The sequence below is a fragment of the Gadus chalcogrammus genome, chromosome 9 (assembly GCF_026213295.1).
Source record: "Gadus chalcogrammus isolate NIFS_2021 chromosome 9, NIFS_Gcha_1.0, whole genome shotgun sequence".
NCBI lineage: Eukaryota > Metazoa > Chordata > Actinopteri > Gadiformes > Gadidae > Gadus > Gadus chalcogrammus.
Window position 1 is genome coordinate 14190390 of NC_079420.1, and position 20209 is coordinate 14210598.

General features: G+C 45.5%; 2 protein-coding genes across 8 annotated transcripts in view; one reads left to right on the forward strand and one right to left on the reverse strand.

Annotated features, from left to right (window-relative positions):
* On the forward strand, positions 1–17791 carry LOC130388749 (protein arginine N-methyltransferase 8-B). Its single transcript, XM_056598248.1, has 10 exons — positions 1–185; positions 3440–3688; positions 4348–4503; positions 6779–6842; positions 7969–8111; positions 8467–8554; positions 9617–9732; positions 12684–12834; positions 14547–14668; positions 15457–17791. The coding sequence occupies exons 1-10, from the start codon at positions 117–119 to the stop codon at positions 15538–15540; spliced, it is 1242 nt and encodes a 413-aa protein (XP_056454223.1). The 5' UTR covers positions 1–116; the 3' UTR covers positions 15541–17791.
* The window catches only part of cracr2aa (calcium release activated channel regulator 2Aa), a 15726-nt gene continuing 11658 nt past the window's right edge, over positions 16142–20209 (reverse strand). For all 7 annotated transcript variants that reach the window (XM_056598243.1, XM_056598240.1, XM_056598241.1 and 4 more), the window contains 4 exons: positions 19561–19675; positions 19054–19155; positions 18268–18344; positions 16142–17803 (listed from right to left, as the gene is read on the reverse strand). In XM_056598243.1, the coding sequence (XP_056454218.1) occupies positions 17716–17803; positions 18268–18344; positions 19054–19155; positions 19561–19675 (382 nt within the window). In that variant the 3' untranslated portion in view covers positions 16142–17715. The remainder of the gene's footprint in view (positions 17804–18267; positions 18345–19053; positions 19156–19560; positions 19676–20209) is intronic.

Sequence of the window (20209 nt, forward strand, 5' to 3'; positions counted from 1 at the left end):
CTTCAGCTCACGTTTCATGAAACGTTTCCTCCATGTTTAGAACACGTAAAAGCTAACAGAAAGGCACTGCTTAACCATTTTTATTTCTATCGAGCGGAGCGTGTAAATTGGCTCTTATGGGAATGAAGCACTCCTCCCGCTGCATGCTCCTCCGGAGGAAGATGGCGGAGTCGGACAGCAATGAGGTGAGTGGGAGAAATGCACTTTATGTATTTAAAAAAAGAAAAGAAAAACGTGCCAGCTTAATAACTGTGCTTACGATTCTGGAGAGTAATGAGTCGAATGAGCCGATAGGAGTCAATCTCATAATTAATAAAGTGTGGGGAATTGAAATAGTAAATGCCCCTAAACGGATAGCACAGACATGATCAAATAAACGGCGAAGGCTGATTGAATGCTTGTCCCGTTGAACTGTTGTTACAATGTGAAATTAACCGGGCAGGGGGAAGGACAGCTGGGTTTATGTTGGGTGTCTATCTGATGCTGAATTCGCTGCAGCGAGAAAGCATGCGCTGTCCAGGGTACTGCAGCACTCCTGTTGCTACACACTCCAGACGCTACAGAGAGTTGATGCTTCGAGCAAAACAGAGCCAGCTTTTAGGATGCAGTCTTGTCTTGAGGAGGAATCAGCCGTCATGCATGCACGTCAATTGCAAAGTTGGTTCCGCACAGAAATATGTCCATACAAAAAAGTTCATGCACAGCTTGTGTATTTCTACTGAGCCTTCTTCCAACATTCCTGGACACTCAACCGCAACTTCAGCCTTTCAGTTTGAGGCTACACAGCACAGGCTCCTGATGCATTACAGGTTGACATCACCGGCTGCTTCCCCTTCCTCCTAATCGCCATGTTGGCAGCACACTACATTTACAGCGGTTCTCTCTAATCCCAACTGTTACTTAGAGAAGCTTTCCAAATGAAATATAGATGTCCTCTCAGCATAGTAGCTACCATATACATGGCCAAAAACCACTCAACTAAAACCGTCAGCGACATAAGTAATAATAGCAAGAGCCAATCATACCAAGTCAATAGCTTCAATGTAATAATTATAACAAGCATATTTATTTTATATAAAAAAAATACAAATGTTCCTATTGTCCGAAATAACCACGTGCATGGTCAAGGTTAGGCTATGGCATTCCAAACACAGAGACAGAACACATCAAGACAGCAGTCCTTGTGCGGTAAAACAACAAACTAAATGGATTCCTCTCCTGTCAGGAATAGGAGCTGAAATGTGTTTACTCATCTCCCAGGTCGGACAGAAGGGCATTCGCCACACTCTTCGTTTTCCTGACTTCTCTCACTTACGTTGGCTGCAGCTGCTCAGCCCTGATACATCATCCTGTATCCAGTTCCTCTCTCTCTCTCTCTCTCTCTCTCTCTCTCTCTCTCTCTCTCTCTCTCTCTCTCTCTCTCTCTCTCTCTCTCTCTCTCTCCTGACTTTTGACCATGTTAAGTCTTTTTCAATTTTGGAGTGAAAGAAGCAAGAACTGCATATGAATTGCAATATTCAAGGAAGCATACATGACTGAGATTATTTGAATACGTCATGTAACAATTCAAACCAATAATTTTACCAATATGTGGATACTTTTACATTATTGTCCTAGGGTTAAGTCTTCATACAGATATGCCTCAGGCCGTGAACATTTAGGCATGTATTCAGGGTTATCACTTTAGATTTGAGTGTGTTTTAGGAAAATGAAAGAAGAAAGAAATAATTGTTTCTTCTTTTATGATCGATGCTACTTCAAGAGGAAGTCTGCCGGTTGATATCCTTTGTAACTGCTGTAGGTATGAATGGAGATTTGTTAAGAGGGAGCAGAAAAGAAGGTAAGAGAGCAAGATTTCGAAAGTCCCTTCAGTCTCTGAGCCCTTGATACGTTTCTCCTCCATTGAGAAATGCTGCCTTTCACACATCTTTGATTGACAGATGAGGAATAGTCATGAGAGAGATGCCCTGATTGGACAGAAATGAGCCAGGAGCTGTCTCCAAACTAAATTGGCTCATACAGAGTCAGGCGCAGTCAACTCGAGCCAGAAATTCCCATGGCGCATTTCCCTCACTGACAGATGGCTATGATATGTCTAGCAAATTGCATCTAAATATAAAAATTAAATCGTACCTAGAGCACCTTTAAAATAATATAATGTCAAGCACTCATCCAAAATCTCTGGAGTCAACATTGATTGACACAGCCATTATCCTATATAAGATTTCGCACTGCTGCACTCCGCTAATAACCTAAACACCCGGGAAAAAACGGTTGTGTTCTCACTTCATCCTACAGGGAGCTCTTCTATCCCCTGTGCTACTGATTGTTCAAGGCTTCGGGTGTGCTTAAGTGTGGCGGCGTGCTTTTCTTGTTTACCTGCAAGGACTGGCCCCCTGTGGTTGATTGAAAAAGCAGGGAGAATGATAAATATAAGTTGCAGTGGGGAAACATTCTTGTTGGACTCTGGGGCTGGGTGGGAATTCACACATGTGCGGCATTGGACAATCATGCACACAGGTTAGGGGACATATTATACCACCAGGTGTGAGTGTGATTAGCCATTTACAAGCCGTTTTGAAAATGTGCAGCTTAAGACATCGCAGGTGGGGCTGTCCACCTAGATGTATTACGGATAAATGACTAACATTTGATACAGTCCACTGGGTAGGCTGGTAGACTGATCTATCCAGCACACATCTAGGTGGACACGCCCACACCTGGTGGTATAATATGTCCCCTTTTACCCAGCCATCACCGCACACACTCGGGAGACCTCAGCACGGATCGCCAGCTCTGTGTACCATTGTAATCAAAACTCAGCCATAAACTGGTTTCAACATCTACACCCTGTGTCTCTGATTCGGAGGAGCCCAGTAAAGACCACCTAGGACGAGGGTGGCAGCAACCTAGGTGGCCTGTAGCATCGTCCCTTGCTACAATAAAATATGAGAAGTATGCACTGTAATTACAGTTAATGAGGCGATGCAAAGGTTGCAGACAGAGAGAACAGATGTGACATTGTCTTTGTCTAAACATTAGGCAGCTTTTTAGCAGTCTTCCTACTTTCTTTCTGTGTTCTCCCTTTTGTGGTCTTTATTTGTGTTGCTGCTCCTCAGGCGTCCTTCACACTGATTGATATTAAGCCTGAGAGGCACCAGTGGCGTCGTCCATATACCGGTGTGAGGTGAATGACAAGTCTCATTTCCTCTTGCTGACGCATAACATCGCCGGAGGAAATATGTTTTACCCTCCACGTTAGAGGAGCCTTGACTTTTAACAGACACTTGTCAGCAGTTAAGGTGTTTTGATATTTTTCTTTCTTTCTTTCTTTCTTTCTTTCTGACTTTCATTTTAATGCATTTGTCGCATTTCTTCCTTTTCTTTTTAATTTGTTTCCTTCTTCCCATAACCCTTTTATCCGATCCCCGTCCTGCAGCAACCACAGCCTCCGCCGCAGCAGCCAATCCGCATCATCCAGTCCCGGTCGACCCAGCCAAGCCCTCTACCCAGGCCGGTGCCCTCCGTCCAGCCGGGGGCACGGCCGTCCCACTCCACACACAGCCCCCATGGGGCCAGCCTGCCCAGCTCTCCTGGTAGGGGGAAGATGGCCAAGCTCCTCAACCCAGAAGAGATGACCTCGAGAGACTATTACTTTGACTCCTACGCCCACTTTGGCATCCATGAGGTACAGCGGACATGTCAGATGGATTTATTGGTAGCAACAGCGATGAGTCGTGCCCGACCAACTGGTGGCTAACTATTTCACACAGACTTAAATAAAGTTGAACTTTGAATTTCCACTGAAATGAAAAGATCGAAACTATAGATAGAGAGGAGAGAGCGGGGAACAAAGAAATGTCTGCTTTTATCAACTTTAAAGAGGGATCTGTAAGATAAGGATTGTTCTATTTTAACCATGTAGGTCAAGTAGGGTTTAAGTACTTTTTGCTTCTCAATTACACACACTCACACACACACACACACACACACACACACACACACACACACACACACACACACACACACACACACACACACACACACACACACACACACACACACACACACACACACACACTGCTGAAATTGAGATTTGTAGAGCTTATTCAGCAACAAACTTTTTATAAGGTACAATCGAAAAGAATTAGCCTGAGTATAGTGGGATTGAACAGACCTCACATTTTTTCTCTTGAACTACAAACATGTGTGAAACCACCAAACCCTTGGTCCAGCATCTGGCAACCATTAAGAGATAAGGACAACTCTATCTCAACAATGAATGCTACCCTTATGGTCCTTCCCCCTGACCTCAATTGTTCCCTGTCCTCCTGCCTTTCCCATAAGGAAATGCTGAAGGACGAGGTCCGGACCCTGGCCTACAGGAACTCCATGTACCACAACAAGCATGCCTTCAAGGACAAGGTGGTGCTGGATGTGGGCAGCGGGACGGGGATCCTCTCCATGTTCGCGGCCAAGGCCGGAGCCAAGCACGTGTACGGGGTGAGAGGCGCCGTCACACTCAGCCATCAGGATCCCCTCGCAGGATGCACTCTGCTGAGCAGCAGAGTGCATCACAGTTTGTGTGTGTTAGTGAGTGAGTGAGTGAGTGAGTGAGTGAGTGATTGACACACTGACTGACTGATTAACTGACTGAGGGACACACAGAAAAAAAGAGCATCTGTGTGTATGCGTGTGTGTGTGTGTGAGAGTGGGGGATTAAGCGAGACATTGACTGACTGACTTATTGACTGACCGATTAACCGACTGACTGACACAGACAGAGAGAGCATGTGTGTGTGTTAGAGAGAGAGAGGGTAAGCAAGTGAGACACAGATTCACAGAGAGCAGAAAAGCACGTTGTTGCAAAGTTGTGCACACGTCAGCATGAGCCGCGCACACTCAATCGGTTTTCATTAGCACATCGATGAGTCATTGTGTTTCTGCTGTTCATCTAACTCGGTATGACTTATTGAACCGTCTCTCCCTCCCTCTCGCACTGATTGACATTCTGAGATCTCTCCTAGCTGCCACTTCTCAGGCGTGGCGAGTGAGTAGAAAGCAGAGCTGTCCATCAAATGGTATCCAAAGTACACTTGATGGATGCGCACACCAGGGTCTTGAGATAACCGCACAGACACCCAGAGGACGTGTTGAAATGTTTTTGTTTAATAGACAAAATCAATGCCCCGTGCGTTTGCTATGACAGCTCTTTCTGCAGCTCTCGTTTCCCTCGTTATTCTTCAACATCCTTGTCCCTCTCGGTATATACGTCCCGTTTTCAAACATCAATTCCATACATGACGAGCCATGCCTTTTGTGTTGTGGCAGTCTTTCACACAATGACGTCGGCTTGGTGAGCAGCTCTGCTGAGGCGTGGAGAGAGAGAGTGCTACCGGGCCTGATGCACCCATCCTGAGTGCTTGTATGGAGCTCTGCAGCGTCACTACCTCCTCGCCTCAATCATTTACATGGGAGATTGCCAAAAAAAAGAAATGACTCTAGAAATGTCATTACTCAAGAATTACAATAGAAAATGTTCTCACTTGGATCAAATGCAAATCGAATATGACATGATGATTGTTTTTATTCAATCGAGCATGGACTGTGTCCCATGGCTCTCATGCAAAACATTGAGACTAAACATACGCATTTCCAATACATGCTCACAGACTCAGGTGAACACTCGACATAGGTACGCACAAAGCAGCATGGCTGTTGGCCAATCCTCCAGTTGGTAGACAGAGACAACAGCCAATAGGCAGTGTCCACATTCTACTGGATAGGGTTCTGCATCTAGACACATATGCGTAGGCTTAGGCCGATCTTCCCAGGCCATCGTCACAGCCACGCTAAAGTCATGCTTCAGCGTGCAGTCTTGAGCATCGTATATGTCTAAACTGAATATGAAAAACACCACTGTTGAGAAATTTACCCACACACCTTCCCAAACCTGTCTGTAAATCTTTTGTTGTTCCCTGTAATCAGTCCCTGGATTGTTTCTCTTGGAAAATGGGTCTCTTTTAATGGGTTCTCCTGCTGAGAATCAAGGACGTTGCAATCGGAGTCGGGGCTGACCCAAAAATGGAAATCGAGCAGCTTGCAGAGCTGTAGGGATCTGAAACGAGTGTGCGACATGTTTTCCCCAAATACCTCAAACAATCCTGACTGACACAACTCCCTGGTAGTTGTGACTGTAAGGAAAGAAAGAAAGAAAGAAAGAAAGAAAGAAAGAAAGAAAGAAAGAAAGAAAGAAAGAAAGAAAGAAAGAAGAAAGAAAGAAAGAAAGAAAGAAAGAAAGAAAGAAAGAAAGAAAGAAAGAAAGAAAGAAAGAAAGAAAGAAAGAAAGAAAGAAAGAAAGAGAGAAAGAAAGACAACAAACAAACACCTGCAATGAAAGAAGGAATGAAGCAAGGAATGAAGCAATGGAAACACATAGTAAGGAAGTAAGGCATGAAGGAAGGAATTTCTTGAAGGTCATTTGAAGGAGGTAGAGGTTTGAGACTCAGCAGGTGTCGTCTGGTGATTTTACTCACTTCATTACCTGGGCTGAATAGGGACAATAGCCTGTTGTTGGCCTCGCCAGTCTGCTGCAGAAAACTCAGTTTTTATGTCTCTTTTATTATAGTCTTTGGCTTTTACGAGGCTTCTACCTTGCATCAGCATGACCTCTCTCTCTCTCTCTCTCTCTCTCTCTCTCTCTCTCTCTCTCTCTCTCTCTCTCTCTCTCTCTCTCTCTCTCTTTCTCTCTCTCTCTCTCTCTCTCTCCCCCCCCCAGATTGAGTGTTCCAGCATATCAGAGTATTCTGAGAGGATCATCAAGTCCAACCACCTGGACAGTGGTAAGATCTTCAATGGGGGGCCATTTCCTCGGCAGGGGCCACTGCCTCTGCAGATTTCACAAGCCATTTCACAGTGCAAGTTCGTCCCCACAGTATTGGTTCTGGGGTGAGGGGGAAGGGGGGCATATGGTCACCGCTGACTACAGATGTATGACCCGATGACAAGTGTGTGTGAGAGCCTGTATGTGTGTGTGTGCGATGCCCTAGCAATGCTTACCTAACATACGTCATGAGTTTCATCATTTTTTCCCTGTCAATAGAGAGAAAAGACAGATATATGTGTGATGGGGACATGTGGTCACCGCTGACTACAGATGTATGAACCCAATGACAAATGTGTGTGAGAGCCTGTTAGTGTGAGGGTGTTTCCCCAGCCAAGCTTACGTAACATGCGGAATGAGATACAGCTCTCTTTTTTCACCCGGTCAATTCGTCCCTGCTTAATGTCTTGCTAATGTCGTTTTTGTTTTTAACAAGTATATTGGCTTGTAACCCAAATAGACATTGACAGAAACATTATGACATCGCTTTCCCTGCAACAACACGAAATTATCGGATTCATGCTGTCAAACTAACCTGGCGGTGGCGCGTCTTCTGAATAATGAGTCTATAAATAAACAGTGTCAGCAAAGTGTGCACCTGTACACTCCAGACCCGCGCCTAATAGACACATTGCCTTTCCCCCCGCTCAGCGAGCCTTTCCCAGCACATCAAGGCCTAAGAATATGCCGGGAAGCAATTTCTGGTTAGTGTGACAGGGTTCATAAGTCATTTGGACAAAACTGGGGGGAATCAGGGCAAACTATTCAGAGCAGGGATCAAGGGGGCAGGCTGACAGGCAGACTGAAGCCAGGCGTGGGTCTGCTGCTTGGCTCTAGAGGAATAGGAAGGGCTGCTGGGATGTATATGCATCTGCTACACAGGCCGATTTGTTCCAATCACAGAACACGTGTATGCATATACTGCACCCACACGAAAACGCGCAGAAAATACACACTCACGCACACACATACACACCTCTTAGAGTACCATTATGGCATCAATGTGGATAAGCCGTGTTTTTTATATAAGAGTATGAGCAGGGTATGGGCATGGACAATTTCTCTCAACGTTTATGCTTCGTCAGTGATCACCATCTTCCGAGGCAAGGTGGAGGAGGTGGAGTTACCCGTTGAGAAGGTGGACATCATCATCTCAGAGTGGATGGGCTACTGCCTCTTCTACGAGTCTATGCTCAACACCGTCATCTTCGCCAGGGACAAGTGGCTGGTAAAGTCTCTCTCTCTCTGTGTCTGTCTGTCTGTCTGCCTGGCTGTCTGTCTGGCTGTCTGGCTGTCTGTCTGGCTTATACCTTGAACATTTGCGGGTCATTCATTCAGTCAAAGCACTTCATGGAAATGTAGCTAAATCTGCAAAAGAAACAAGACGATAGAACTGCCACATGATCACATAAACAAAATATGATGGAAATCTGCAAGTAGCTTAACGGCCATTTATATTCAAAACCTCAAGCTAAGTGTCCCAGGCAGCGGCTGTGAAATGAGATGGCGTCTTAGGTGGAATGAAGACCTTTAGTTTCCAGGGGTAATTGATGGCTTCTATGTGCTCTTCATTCGTCACACAGAAACCAGGAGGATTAATGTTCCCTGACCGGGCTGCACTCTATGTGGTAGCCATAGAGGACAGGCAGTATAAAGACTTCAAAATACACTGTAAGTCTCTCTCTCTCTCTCTTTCTGATACACACACACACACACACACACACACACACACACACACACACACACACACACACACACACACACACACACACACACACACACACACACACACACACACTATAACACCTTTGCTAACCAACAAACAACAAACAAGCACATACACGTACACACACACGCACATTTTCACAGGTACATCACTAGAGGCTACGGTCAATAGCTTAAGTCAACAGGCTTTTCACACTCTCTCAGTAAGGGCCATGGGCTGGGCTTCAGACCTTGTTACTGCAAACAGAGAATTGGCCACAGACCACTTATTTTCTTATCTGTGGTTCCCACCACCAAATCTTGCTGATGAAGTACTGCAATGCAATCAAACAGGGATTTTCAGAGAGAATCGCAAAACACTTGCCAAAACCTGTTATATTTTTCCTGTTATAATTAAATGTGAATCTGGGTAAAAGTGTGAGTATAAAGGGTTGGATTGAATGGGTGTTGGAGACTAGGGGGCTTGTCCCTCTGGTCCCTACAGACAGAGGTCTGAGCAGCCTCCTGAAATGTCCTGTAGTCATTTGTGACCGTCTGAGCAGGACATTGCCTTAGTGGCACAGACAACACATTATACCTCCCCTCACCTGGGGGAGGGGGGAGGCGGCAGGGGGCAGTGACCTCTTCAACACCTGCAGCCTCTGTACGTTCCTGCACTGCCATCCTGACGGGTGACACTAGGAATGCTTACCCGGCCCACACCGACCGTACCTCGAGGAGCGCCCATGAATAATGCAGCGCCCATGAATAGGGATCGCTTCGGAGCGAGCCGGGGGGAGCCGGGGGGGGGGGGGGGGGTTCAAAGACGGCAGAGCCTCTGCATCTGAGGTGTAATGAGATGTGACTTACCGTGACTTTGACAGGGTGTCTGATCCTAGAACTGCACAATCATGCAGCTGCGGTCCTGGAAAAATCGAACAATCAAACACACTGTCGTACACTCTCTTAACCTGAATTCACCTCGAGAGTCCGAGAGGTTTGAAAATCTCGACGCCGTCTTTTAAACAGGGTGGGAGAACGTGTACGGGTTCGACATGACGTGCATACGCAACGTGGCCATGAGGGAGCCTCTGGTGGACATCGTGGACAGCAAACAGGTGGTGACCAACTCCTGCCTGGTCAAGGTGAGCACCACCATTTCCGTGTCATAATTTTGTTGTTTTGTGTTTTTTTTCTTAATTTCACTGTGTTGTTTTCTCCCACAGCTGCATAATGCCAACTACGTTTCTTGAATCTAATACTCTGACATTGTCTTTAAAGGAGAGCTTGAGCCCTTGGCACCGCCACTAAAAAATGCTCTCAGGTTTAAAAAAGGTGTGTCGCATCGACGCTTAATTAGCAGGCGACTAATTAAGAACGTTGTCAGCCAATCAGAGATTATGCATGAGATAGACCTTTTTCACAGCAGTGTCAGCGTAGGACAAACACAGGTGTTGCTCGTGAGACTAATTATGGTTTGGCTCATTATATGTACTACCAGGGCACATGTTCCACAGTCAATTAGTGTGATCTTCTCTAGTTTAGGCCCCGTCCACACAGAGCCGATTTGTTGGTGAACCGCATAAGTCTTGTGCATTTCGGCTGACCGTACAGACGGAGCCGGCGGATCCAGTGCCCGAAACCGCACATTTCTGAAACCATGTCCCAGGGTGGTTTCAAATATATCCGGACCTCTGCGGTTTCATGTTAGGATTCGTGTGGACGCCTGAAACGCAAACGATGACGTCATTGCACCCCCACCAGCTGGGCGACGTCAGAGTTGCGTCTAATTTTTTATAATTTCTTTTATTTTATACAGCCCCTTGATAAATTGAATCACTAACTGCATTAACAAGTATTTCTGCTCAGTTTAAAAGGTGAATCTCCTCTTGACTGAATGTTTGCATACAGCGAGCAGCCTTAATGCGCGCAGGCTTGATGCGCTCCACCTTTTTCTTGGGAGAACCAGCGGCTTGAATATTTACTAGAGCGTTTCTACAGCTCGATGCGGTTTCACAATGAATCCGTCTTTACGGAGATATTCCTGAACCGCAAAATACGAAACTTGATCGTGTTCGCCCGTTTGGGCTCCGTGTGGACGGGGCCTCAGTCTATTCCCTGTGCCCTAGTTCATAGAAAGAGCTGTTTTTAGGCTATCTCACAATTAGGCCTCGGTGAAAAAGGTCTTTAGTGCGGGTTTAACCTAAAGAGGGAGTCTAATTGAACCACTGTACAAGTGATATTTGGATTCCCCTTTAATGACCTCTCTCTCATTTCTTAATCACCCATACTATGATTCCATTCACCTGGTTTCATCAAGGTCCCAATGCCTGTGGTGAACTATGATAAAAGCAATACTCATTTGAACCCACTGTGAATCAGGACGTGTTCTCACTCCAGCTATTATGACTATTCACAGAGGAAACTCAATTTTGACAAATCGTTGGCTGCGATAGAAGCAAGGAGAGGAGCTACATGGCTCTCTTGACACACAAGATGTTCTCTCTCAAAATAAGACGTCATGTTCCCCTCAAACAAAAATACCTGCTGCATTAGGACAGCATTCTGCATCCTACTGAGACTGCAACGGCGCATGTGGTTCGAGTCTGAACCTGAATGTCACTACAACACAAGCAACAACATTTCAACACGGTTTCATCAGGCATGACTAAACAAAGGACGAGGAACAGTGTGTCCCGTGTAACATGATGATCGTGCAACACGCTCCCTGTTGCTCTGTCCGTGACCTTAGCTGCGCTAATACCACTGAAGCAGGGCTTACTAACGATGCATATCAATGCCACCCGTCTAGACGTTGTTTTGTTGTTATTGTGCTTCTTGTGAGGCCTTCATTGACCTTCATTTATTACCCTTACTTAATTTTCCTTCAAAATCTATACCCACCAATAGCAAGACCACCCGCTGCATGCAATCATGCGTGCCTTGATCAATTTGCCGCCTTTAGGACAAATGGCAAGCTCCATTGTACCCCGATCCTTTCAAAGGCTGCCGCCTTTCTGGGGAAACAGGCGAAGAGAATGACTGGAGGATTGGCTGTCTGAGAGTGATTTTGTCTGGGTTGATTGAGGTGGAGTCTGTTTTTGTCGTTCACCTTTCAGCCGAGGTGGCAACCAAACTTTGAAACTTACTTAGTTTCCAATTTGAACGTTTTCAAATAAATAGTATTATATGGTTGCAGCTGGATTGTGATTTGCGAGGTGTGGGCTTTATGGAAAGCAGCTTTTATGTGAAGATTCTGACGGGCGCATCATTTTACATTTTTATTACCCAACAAACATGGGCAAAATGTTTCCCCTCCGGTAAATATGTCATCCGTCAGCGGCATCCCATCACGCCCGGAGCGCTGAATAGATAACAGCGTGTGATAGTGCTACAAACCCAAATGTGTTTACCCTGCGTGCTGTCAGGGTGGAATGACCCCGGCAACCGCAGGCGTCGCCAGGGTAATTTCATCCGGGACGCGCCTCGGACACAAATGGTTAGGGGATCGAAACCAGACGTTGAAATATAAAATACATACACACGGATAAAACTATAAAGAAACAGGGATGAAGTTTGACCATTACCTTCAAAACCGGAGAATAGAATACTTTGATTCTCATGTCCTGGAAGCCCCCCAGTGACTCCTCCGCACCTCTTCCTCGCCTTGGCTTTGGCCTTTAGTTGGCTGTGAGTTGCAAGGTTCGGGCTGTTTCATGTGGTTCCTGCACTCGGGGCTTTTAGTGTTTCATATGGGGCTCATTACCCATCCAGATTCCTGCTCTCCCCCCCCCCCCCGTCCACAGTGTGTTCCTTCAGAGTAAGGGGAGGAATATGATGGCAATAAGCCGCTTGAGGTGTGAAGTTCGCACGCATGGAGAAGGCAGGTAGCGTGAGAAAAAGAAAAGGGTTTATGTGGGTCTGACCATGAATAAATCAATGAGAATCAGATCAATGCCCTTTTGCTCTGGTGTTCTGAATGGCGTTTCACATCGTGGACGGGAACATGTACAGGGATCAGCTCTGTGTTGTTTGAAGGGGCGGGATCGCCCGAGGTGTGGAGTGTCCTGCTGACGTTGGATCTATTTGTGTGCAGGAGGTGGACATCTACACGGTGAAGGCCGAGGACCTGTCCTTCACCTCGGCCTTCTGCCTGCAGATCCAGAGGAACGACTACGTCCACGCCCTGGTCACCTACTTCAACATAGAGTTCACCAAGTGTCACAAGAAGACCGGCTTCTCAACCGGTAGGACTGTAGGAACACGGGGTGTGTGGTGGGGGGGGGGGGGAGCTGAACACTCTGGTGATGGTGTACACACACACACACACACACACACACACACACACACACACACACACACACACACACACACACACACACACACACACACACACACACACAGAGGAATATAAAGATGGAAGGGACTTAGTTCCTTTCTTAAAAATCACTAAAGTGGGTGAGTCGTTTGTCTCTCTTCTCAGAACAGATGGAGGTTTCAGAGGAGCCCCTATCCACTCTCAAACAGTTAAGCACTGCGTTATCTGCAGAGTCCAGCACTCTTCTTACTGTGCAGCCTTGTCTGACCAGGGGCAGTCTTTATAATTAGCGCTTGTGGAAGAGTGTAGTTAGACTAGAGGGACCGGCAACTCCTGCAGGCCCTCATGTGCTCGGGCAGGTTGCAGCACTCTGATCTCTGCCATCCTTCCACAAGGCCCAGAAGGAGTTTCATTTATAAAGGGTCTCTTTTAAATGAGGTTCCTGATTAAAAGCCCCTTGACCAGAGAACAAAATGTCACCAAAGAACCGGGGGTGTTTTTTTTTTAATGAACAGCGGGTTGTGTATTTTTTTCAAATGCTATGCGGACTATGACTGACCTCTAGTGGATGAATAAGGTATTGAAGAATAACTCAGTCATCACCCTTATTGTTAGCGTAATAAGTACTTCCATGTTTGATTTATTATTGCATTGTTGATGTATTAGTAATTTAGTGCCCAACAAGACAACCATGAAATATGTTGACTGACACTATATCGCTAGCCTAAAAAAACTGCTTCCTCAGCGTTTTTTCCCCCCCCGTCACTGCCAAACGCTTAACTGACTTTAGAATACAGTTGGGAGAACGAAGGGATTCAAACTTTCTGATTTGGTTAGTTTGTGTCTTGGTGTGTGGGTGTGTTTGTCTCTTGGATGTGTTTATCTGTGTGTGTGTGTGTGTGTGTGTGTGTGTGTGTGTGTGTGTGTGTGTGTGTGTGTGTGTGTGTGTGTGTGTGTGTGTGTGTGTGTGTGGGTCTCTGTCTGTGTGTTGGTCTCCGTCTATGTTTGTCTCTGTCTCTCTGTCTCTCTGTCTGTGTGTCTTTGTGTCTGTGTGTCTGTCTGTCTGTGGGCGGGTGTGTGTGCGTGTAGCAAATGTTTATGTGTGGCCCACCAGAGATTATAATTCCCTCCCGCTCAGGAGAACAACACAATATACAATCTCGCCTATTCAATTAGCATTGCAAAGCAGAGCGGAGCCGTCAACATCTCCACGCCCGGCCACACACTAACAGGGCCAGGGCTAACGCTAGCAGCAGCCGCAGCAGCCGTTATGCTGACGACTAGCAGACAGTGTCAGCGGCTCACAAAGGAGGCATGCGGTAAGAGATGGGGGGGGGGGAGATAGTGGCCTCGGGATAGAAAGTCAATTGTCAGTAGAATCGACCTCACGGGTAATCAGCGGATGTTCAGGAAGTTGGAAACTCGTTTGTGTATCGGCTTTTCAGGCTGTCAGCTGTTGGCAGCCAGAAGACCCACAAACACACACACACAAACACACACACACACTCGCACACGCTCACACACACGGACATGGGATGTTGTTTTTTGCTGCCGATAACCCCAAACCACAAGGCTGTGGAGACCTGGTCAGGACTGAACGGCCGTGCCAACCGAGTGCTGGTGGTGTCTCATCTGTCCCAGCTCCAGACGCTCCGTACACCCACTGGAAACAGACGGTGTTCTACCTGGAGGATTACCTGACCGTCAGGAGGGGGGAGGAGATCACCGGCAGCATCGCTCTGCAGCCCAACGAGAAGAATAATGTACGTGAGTGGGGTGCTGCAATGTGTGCATAATGCGTACAACACGCATCCTTGTGAATACGAATGTGTGCACGTGACTGTGCAGGTGTGGTGCATAACAGAGTTAAAATGAGGATATCTCGTAGGATCCTTTCGGGTTTGGATAAATGCAGCACGAAGACTTTTTCCGATCGATGCATCTTACTGAGGGAACGACTTTCCTGTGCTTTCAACACCAGTGAGCATGTGTGTTAGTGTTATCACTGCAGACAAACACATTCCTCCGCTGAGCTGGTCGCTCCGTGACCTCTAACCCTTCAGGCCAACCGAGCTGCTCATGTTTCAACAGACCATCCCCAGCACCTTTCGCACACGCAACACACAAACGCAGGCATGCATGCACACTCGCACACACACACACACACACACACACACACACACACACACACACACACACACACACACACACACACACACACACACACACACACACACACACACACACACACACACACACGCACCCTGTGTATTTTATTCAGAGTAAGTATGTTGTGCTCTTGGCCACAAGTTGACCCCCTGCTCAGTGAAGCCTAGCTAAATGAATTATGACCTCTCATCTTTCATCTTGTTTCGGTCAAAATGGGTTCATCCGTCTCTTGCTCTCTTCCATCCCCCTCCCTCTTCACCTATTCTCTTTCAACCTGTCTATTATTCCATCATTCACTTTTACTCCTCTTCTTTCTCTCTCTCTCTCTCTCTCTCTCCTTCTCTCCCACCACCCATCTCTGCTTCTCTCTCTGGCAATGCAGCGTGACTTGGACTTCACCTTTGAGCTGGATTTTAAAGGCCAGCTGTGTGAGGCAGCCATATCCCACGACTACAAGATGCGCTAGGATGGGCGTACGGGAGGATGTTGTCAGGTGACAGCCCCAAACAACACACCAAGGGAGAAGAGCCTGCCCCTTCGGACCAGAAGCACAAAAGGGATACGGTCAAAACTAAGGAAGGTGCTAGGAGATTAGTCCAGGTCAAAAATATAATAAATGCTTCAACGAAGGCATGGCATGTCAGCAGCCATGTCACCTTGTAGGGAATAAGTGCGGGGTTCTTCAAACTGACTGTTACTTGAGACAACTCTGAATGTTAACACCTCTTGAATCGTTGAATGTTTTCCATTCTCGTTGCATTACAATACATGTTGATGGTTGTTGATGTGTAAGATGTGAGTGATGTAGCCGCTAGGTGACCGTCTGTTTTGACCGTCCATTTAAACATAACATTCAACATCCTGAAGTGTTGATACATTCGTGAAGCGCTTTGTTAGAGAAACCCTTCAATTTAAATCCATTTGCTTGAAATACGGGGAAATTGCAGCACTTCACCACGTGAGTGAATGGTATATGTGTGTGTGTGCGTGTGTGTGTGTGTGTGTGTGTGTGTGTGTGTGTGTGTGTGTGTGTGTGTGTGTGTGTGTGTGTGTGTGTGTGTGTGGTACATGTAACAGTTGATGTGTCTCTGCCGTGAGTCCTTGTTTCAGTGCTGTGTGCTTTATGATAAGATGGGTGCTCACTGCTCTGACAGCACTCCGAACACGGTGTTCTACTCACTCTGCAATCGATTCTGATAGCGTACATATTTTAAATGCCTTGACTTTTTTTCCAGACGTTTTGTTTCCAGTCCCATAGACGGACCTTTGAACTATTGGTATAATTTATCTGGTATCACTATATTGCACAATACTGCAGGTCAGCCCAGGGTTTGGCCAGAATTTTTGCACTGTTCTCAAATGCATCCAACGGGTCCTTTCTGAGAGGATTTAACAGCCAGCAATGGGTGTCTATTTTGCTTACATATCTAATTAGTTGCATTCATAATTGAGTCAGGATTGGAGTGTTTTGGCTGGTTAACTTAAAAAAAATTTATACGTGTGGAGACATGTTCCAATGGGGTCTCATGAGTGTTGATCCTTGATCTTCAAAGATGGTGATGTTGTTCGCCTGCTCTCAGAAAGGTCTTTAACAAGGTGGTGCTTGGAACGCTACCTCCTCCAGTAAATCACCTAGACATCGATCCAGTTCACCAATAAAGACCTCTGGGACAGATCTGCCCATTGTCCCGCTCAACACTTTATTTAGACCAAATGTCAGGGTTATGTGCCTCACAACATGTCGAGAACACCCTGCGCTGATTAGAAGTACAAGTCTGAATCGTGAGCCATTCAAGCATTAAGCAGACAAAACAAGTTCCCCTAATGATGCGAAATGCTGGTGAATCTCGATGGCCACATAGTCAGAAGGCTATAAGAATGTAATGGGGAATGTAAACATTAGGATAATTGGTTGAATGAGCCGTTCAAAATTCCACAATTAACATGAATAAACAATGATTCCACATGAACACGATGACGCTACAGTAGGTTAATGAGGCACTCAGTTAAGCCCATATTTGTTATTCAGTTTTCCTATGATCACCATTCTTTCATTACATTATACTGTCATTGCCATGTGTTAATGTGAAGCACTTTGTGAATTGTAATGAAAGGTGCTATGAAATTAAAGTGATTGTATTGTTACTATGATTTCTGCTATTAACCATTTCAAAGTGCAGCGTGACAATAGTCCAATGCCAAACAGTAAAACCCATTGTACATCCTTGGTCTTTCCATCAGTCCTCTAATCATTCATATCTTGGGCCTGCTAAAGATACATTGATGATAAATAAATACGTGTGGTGGCCAATAGAATCAATACAATGACTGGCACAAAATCTTTGATAAATAACACTGACAACATATCCAACAATAGAACATCAGTAATAACATCGGGTTATGTACAACACTACTACAAAAATACAATTTTAATCTATTTTTTACTGTTTACACGTAACCATTTATATATTTTTAATAAAATATCTTTAAAATATGCTCTTGAATGTGCGACTGAACCATTGGGTCTGTGAGCTGACAGTAAAGGGAGTGGGAGAACAGAGTTTGCAGTCTAAAAGTCCATGCAAAGTCTACTACATCCAGAGACGGACTTCACCGTGTGTGCGTGTGCATGCGTGTGTGGTCAGCAGCACGCACGCGTCTTCTGTGAGGGGCTGTGCGCCAGAAGGACCGTCTTCTCCTTGGCTCTGTCCTCTTGTTCCTTCAGTATCCTAGTGAATGCACTCGACATAATCAAAACAATGTATTTTCCGTGGGTTGTGACATACACCAACAGCTTTTCAGCAGTAGGCCCACATTTTGTTAAAAGTTTTTCACATGAATGTATTTTTTGCAGAGCGTCGCATGATTCATTTTCCAGATTCACACTTGTTTAACGAATGTTTGTTGGGGATGAAAGCCCTATACTGCCCCCTTGTGTACACATTAAAGTGATGAATCAGAAAAGTCGCGCACGGGCTGTGCACAGAAATATAAAGCCAGCTCACGTATTGAGAAACACAAATGGCACAATATAATTGGCAGCACTTCTCATTCTCCCTGTTCCGTTTCCCAAACCAACAGACTGATTTCAATCTGGTGTTCTTTGTGCTTCTCGTAGGGAGAAAATTAATGAATAATTACATATTTGTTAACGTTTAGTGTGGTTTCTCCATTACAAAGGGACAATGCTCACCTCGCCATATGCACCATGGATTCCATCACATTGTGTCCCGAGCACGCGCTGCATTCATAGAAAATGAACTGGCCGTCCTGTAAGTAGAGAGAGACAAGCGACCATGATGGCTGTAATTATCCACAAACAAGGAAAAGGCCCGAATGCAGAAAGCTGTGGATGCGACCAAACAGTTTTTTGTCGCTGATGATCAGGCAGAAAGAGGAGAATAACGATAATATCAGAGGTTGGGATGAATTGAACTAATGGCTTTCTGCACAAGCACAATGATAAACAAGCAAGTTGTACTAATGGAGCACCATTATGTGTGGATTCCTGTGTATAATGGGGTTCACTGGGAGACGGGAGGCCTCTGGAATAGGGCAGTGTGAGCTAATCTCACCATGCAAATGTAGCTATGTTATGTCCACAGCCCATTTATGTTCACTTCAGCTAATGTAAATTCATTTTCCCCTTTTCAGGTGAAGCCAGAGCCAATAACAATGTATGCATGAATGCTGTTTTGTACATTAACCTAATGAAGTAAAAGGTCACATGGAATAGACTATACATGAAACTAAAAATATGTAATGAAATGAAGCATGAACTTGTCTAAGGTAGAATAATAATTAATAATGAAGCAAACCATAAATATAACTAATTATACCAAATTACGTAAATATAGTGTTAGCTTTTCTGAATCATTAAGCCTCTAACGTTTAACTTATTTAGATTAGGTCAGAGGTAGACTGAATCCGCTCATTAGCATTGAGCCAAGAGCTTATTTTACAAGAGAGACAAACGGACCTTAGCTAGTCTCTCCCCCGCTGCAGTTTGGACCTGCCTCTCCCTCTCCTTGTCTGTTTTGTTCCCCAGGATCATTACAGGGATTTCCTCATCTGCATCTTCCTAAAGGCAGACAATAAAAGAAAATCATAAAAACACATGAGATGATTAGGCTTGTAGAGGCTATTAAAACCTCCAAACTCCTTTTATTGCCATCAGAATATGAATGAAACCGTATAATACATGAGCAGCCATCCATACGGTATCAGATTACTTCTACTAATCTACCAATATCGATCTTAATATTACCCCGAAAAATTTGACATCTTATACCAACATCTACTTTTCGCAAATCCATTCAAATGTGCATTAACAGTTATTAAGAACTTAATGAATGCATTATCGTTCTTGAAATTCACTTATTATTATTTTTTAACTCAAAACCTTTTTCCTCCTGATGGATACGGACACCTTTGCGTTTCCCTCCATTGTACAGCTGTTTGTGGCAGCAATAAGCACGGGCCTCACCTGCACACTGGTCAACCACTGCCTCACGCCGGTGAAAGTGAGCTCAGACGTGATGTCGTACATAACCACCACGCCGTCGGCCTTGCGGAAGAACTGCTTGGTGATGCTGCGGTACCTGCAGGAGGGGGCGGAGCCAACAGCAGGTGAGACGAGGTGAGCGGCAGAGCTTTTGTTAAGCTGATGGTTGACGCTTCGCCGGAAAAACGCCGGCAGGATCTCTGGATGTAGGGCTGGTAACCGCAAGGTTGCTTGCATGGTTGACTCTGCCGTCGTTGTGTAAATGTGTGGTGAACTGGTGAAAGTCAGGCGATATTGTGAAGCGCTCTGGAAAAAAGCGCTATATAAATGCAGTCTATTTCCCATTTACCAAAACGATTCCTGTGCACGCCCCTGTGCTGTGTCTGTCTGCATCCACTCAAAAAGGCTTCGGAAGTTATTGTTTTGTTTTTAAAATGTCTCTTTGTGGGCTCTTTAAGGGTGCCTCGAGAAACAACTCAGACAAATTGGAAATATGGGTAGTCTAGCTTTGCAGGTTACTCCCCCCCACCTACCCTCTCAAGCCTTAAGAGTCTCCTGGAACGACAGGACAGGAATATGTTGGTTTTTTACAAACAATGTGAATTTAATGAGCAAACTGCCAAACCAGGGG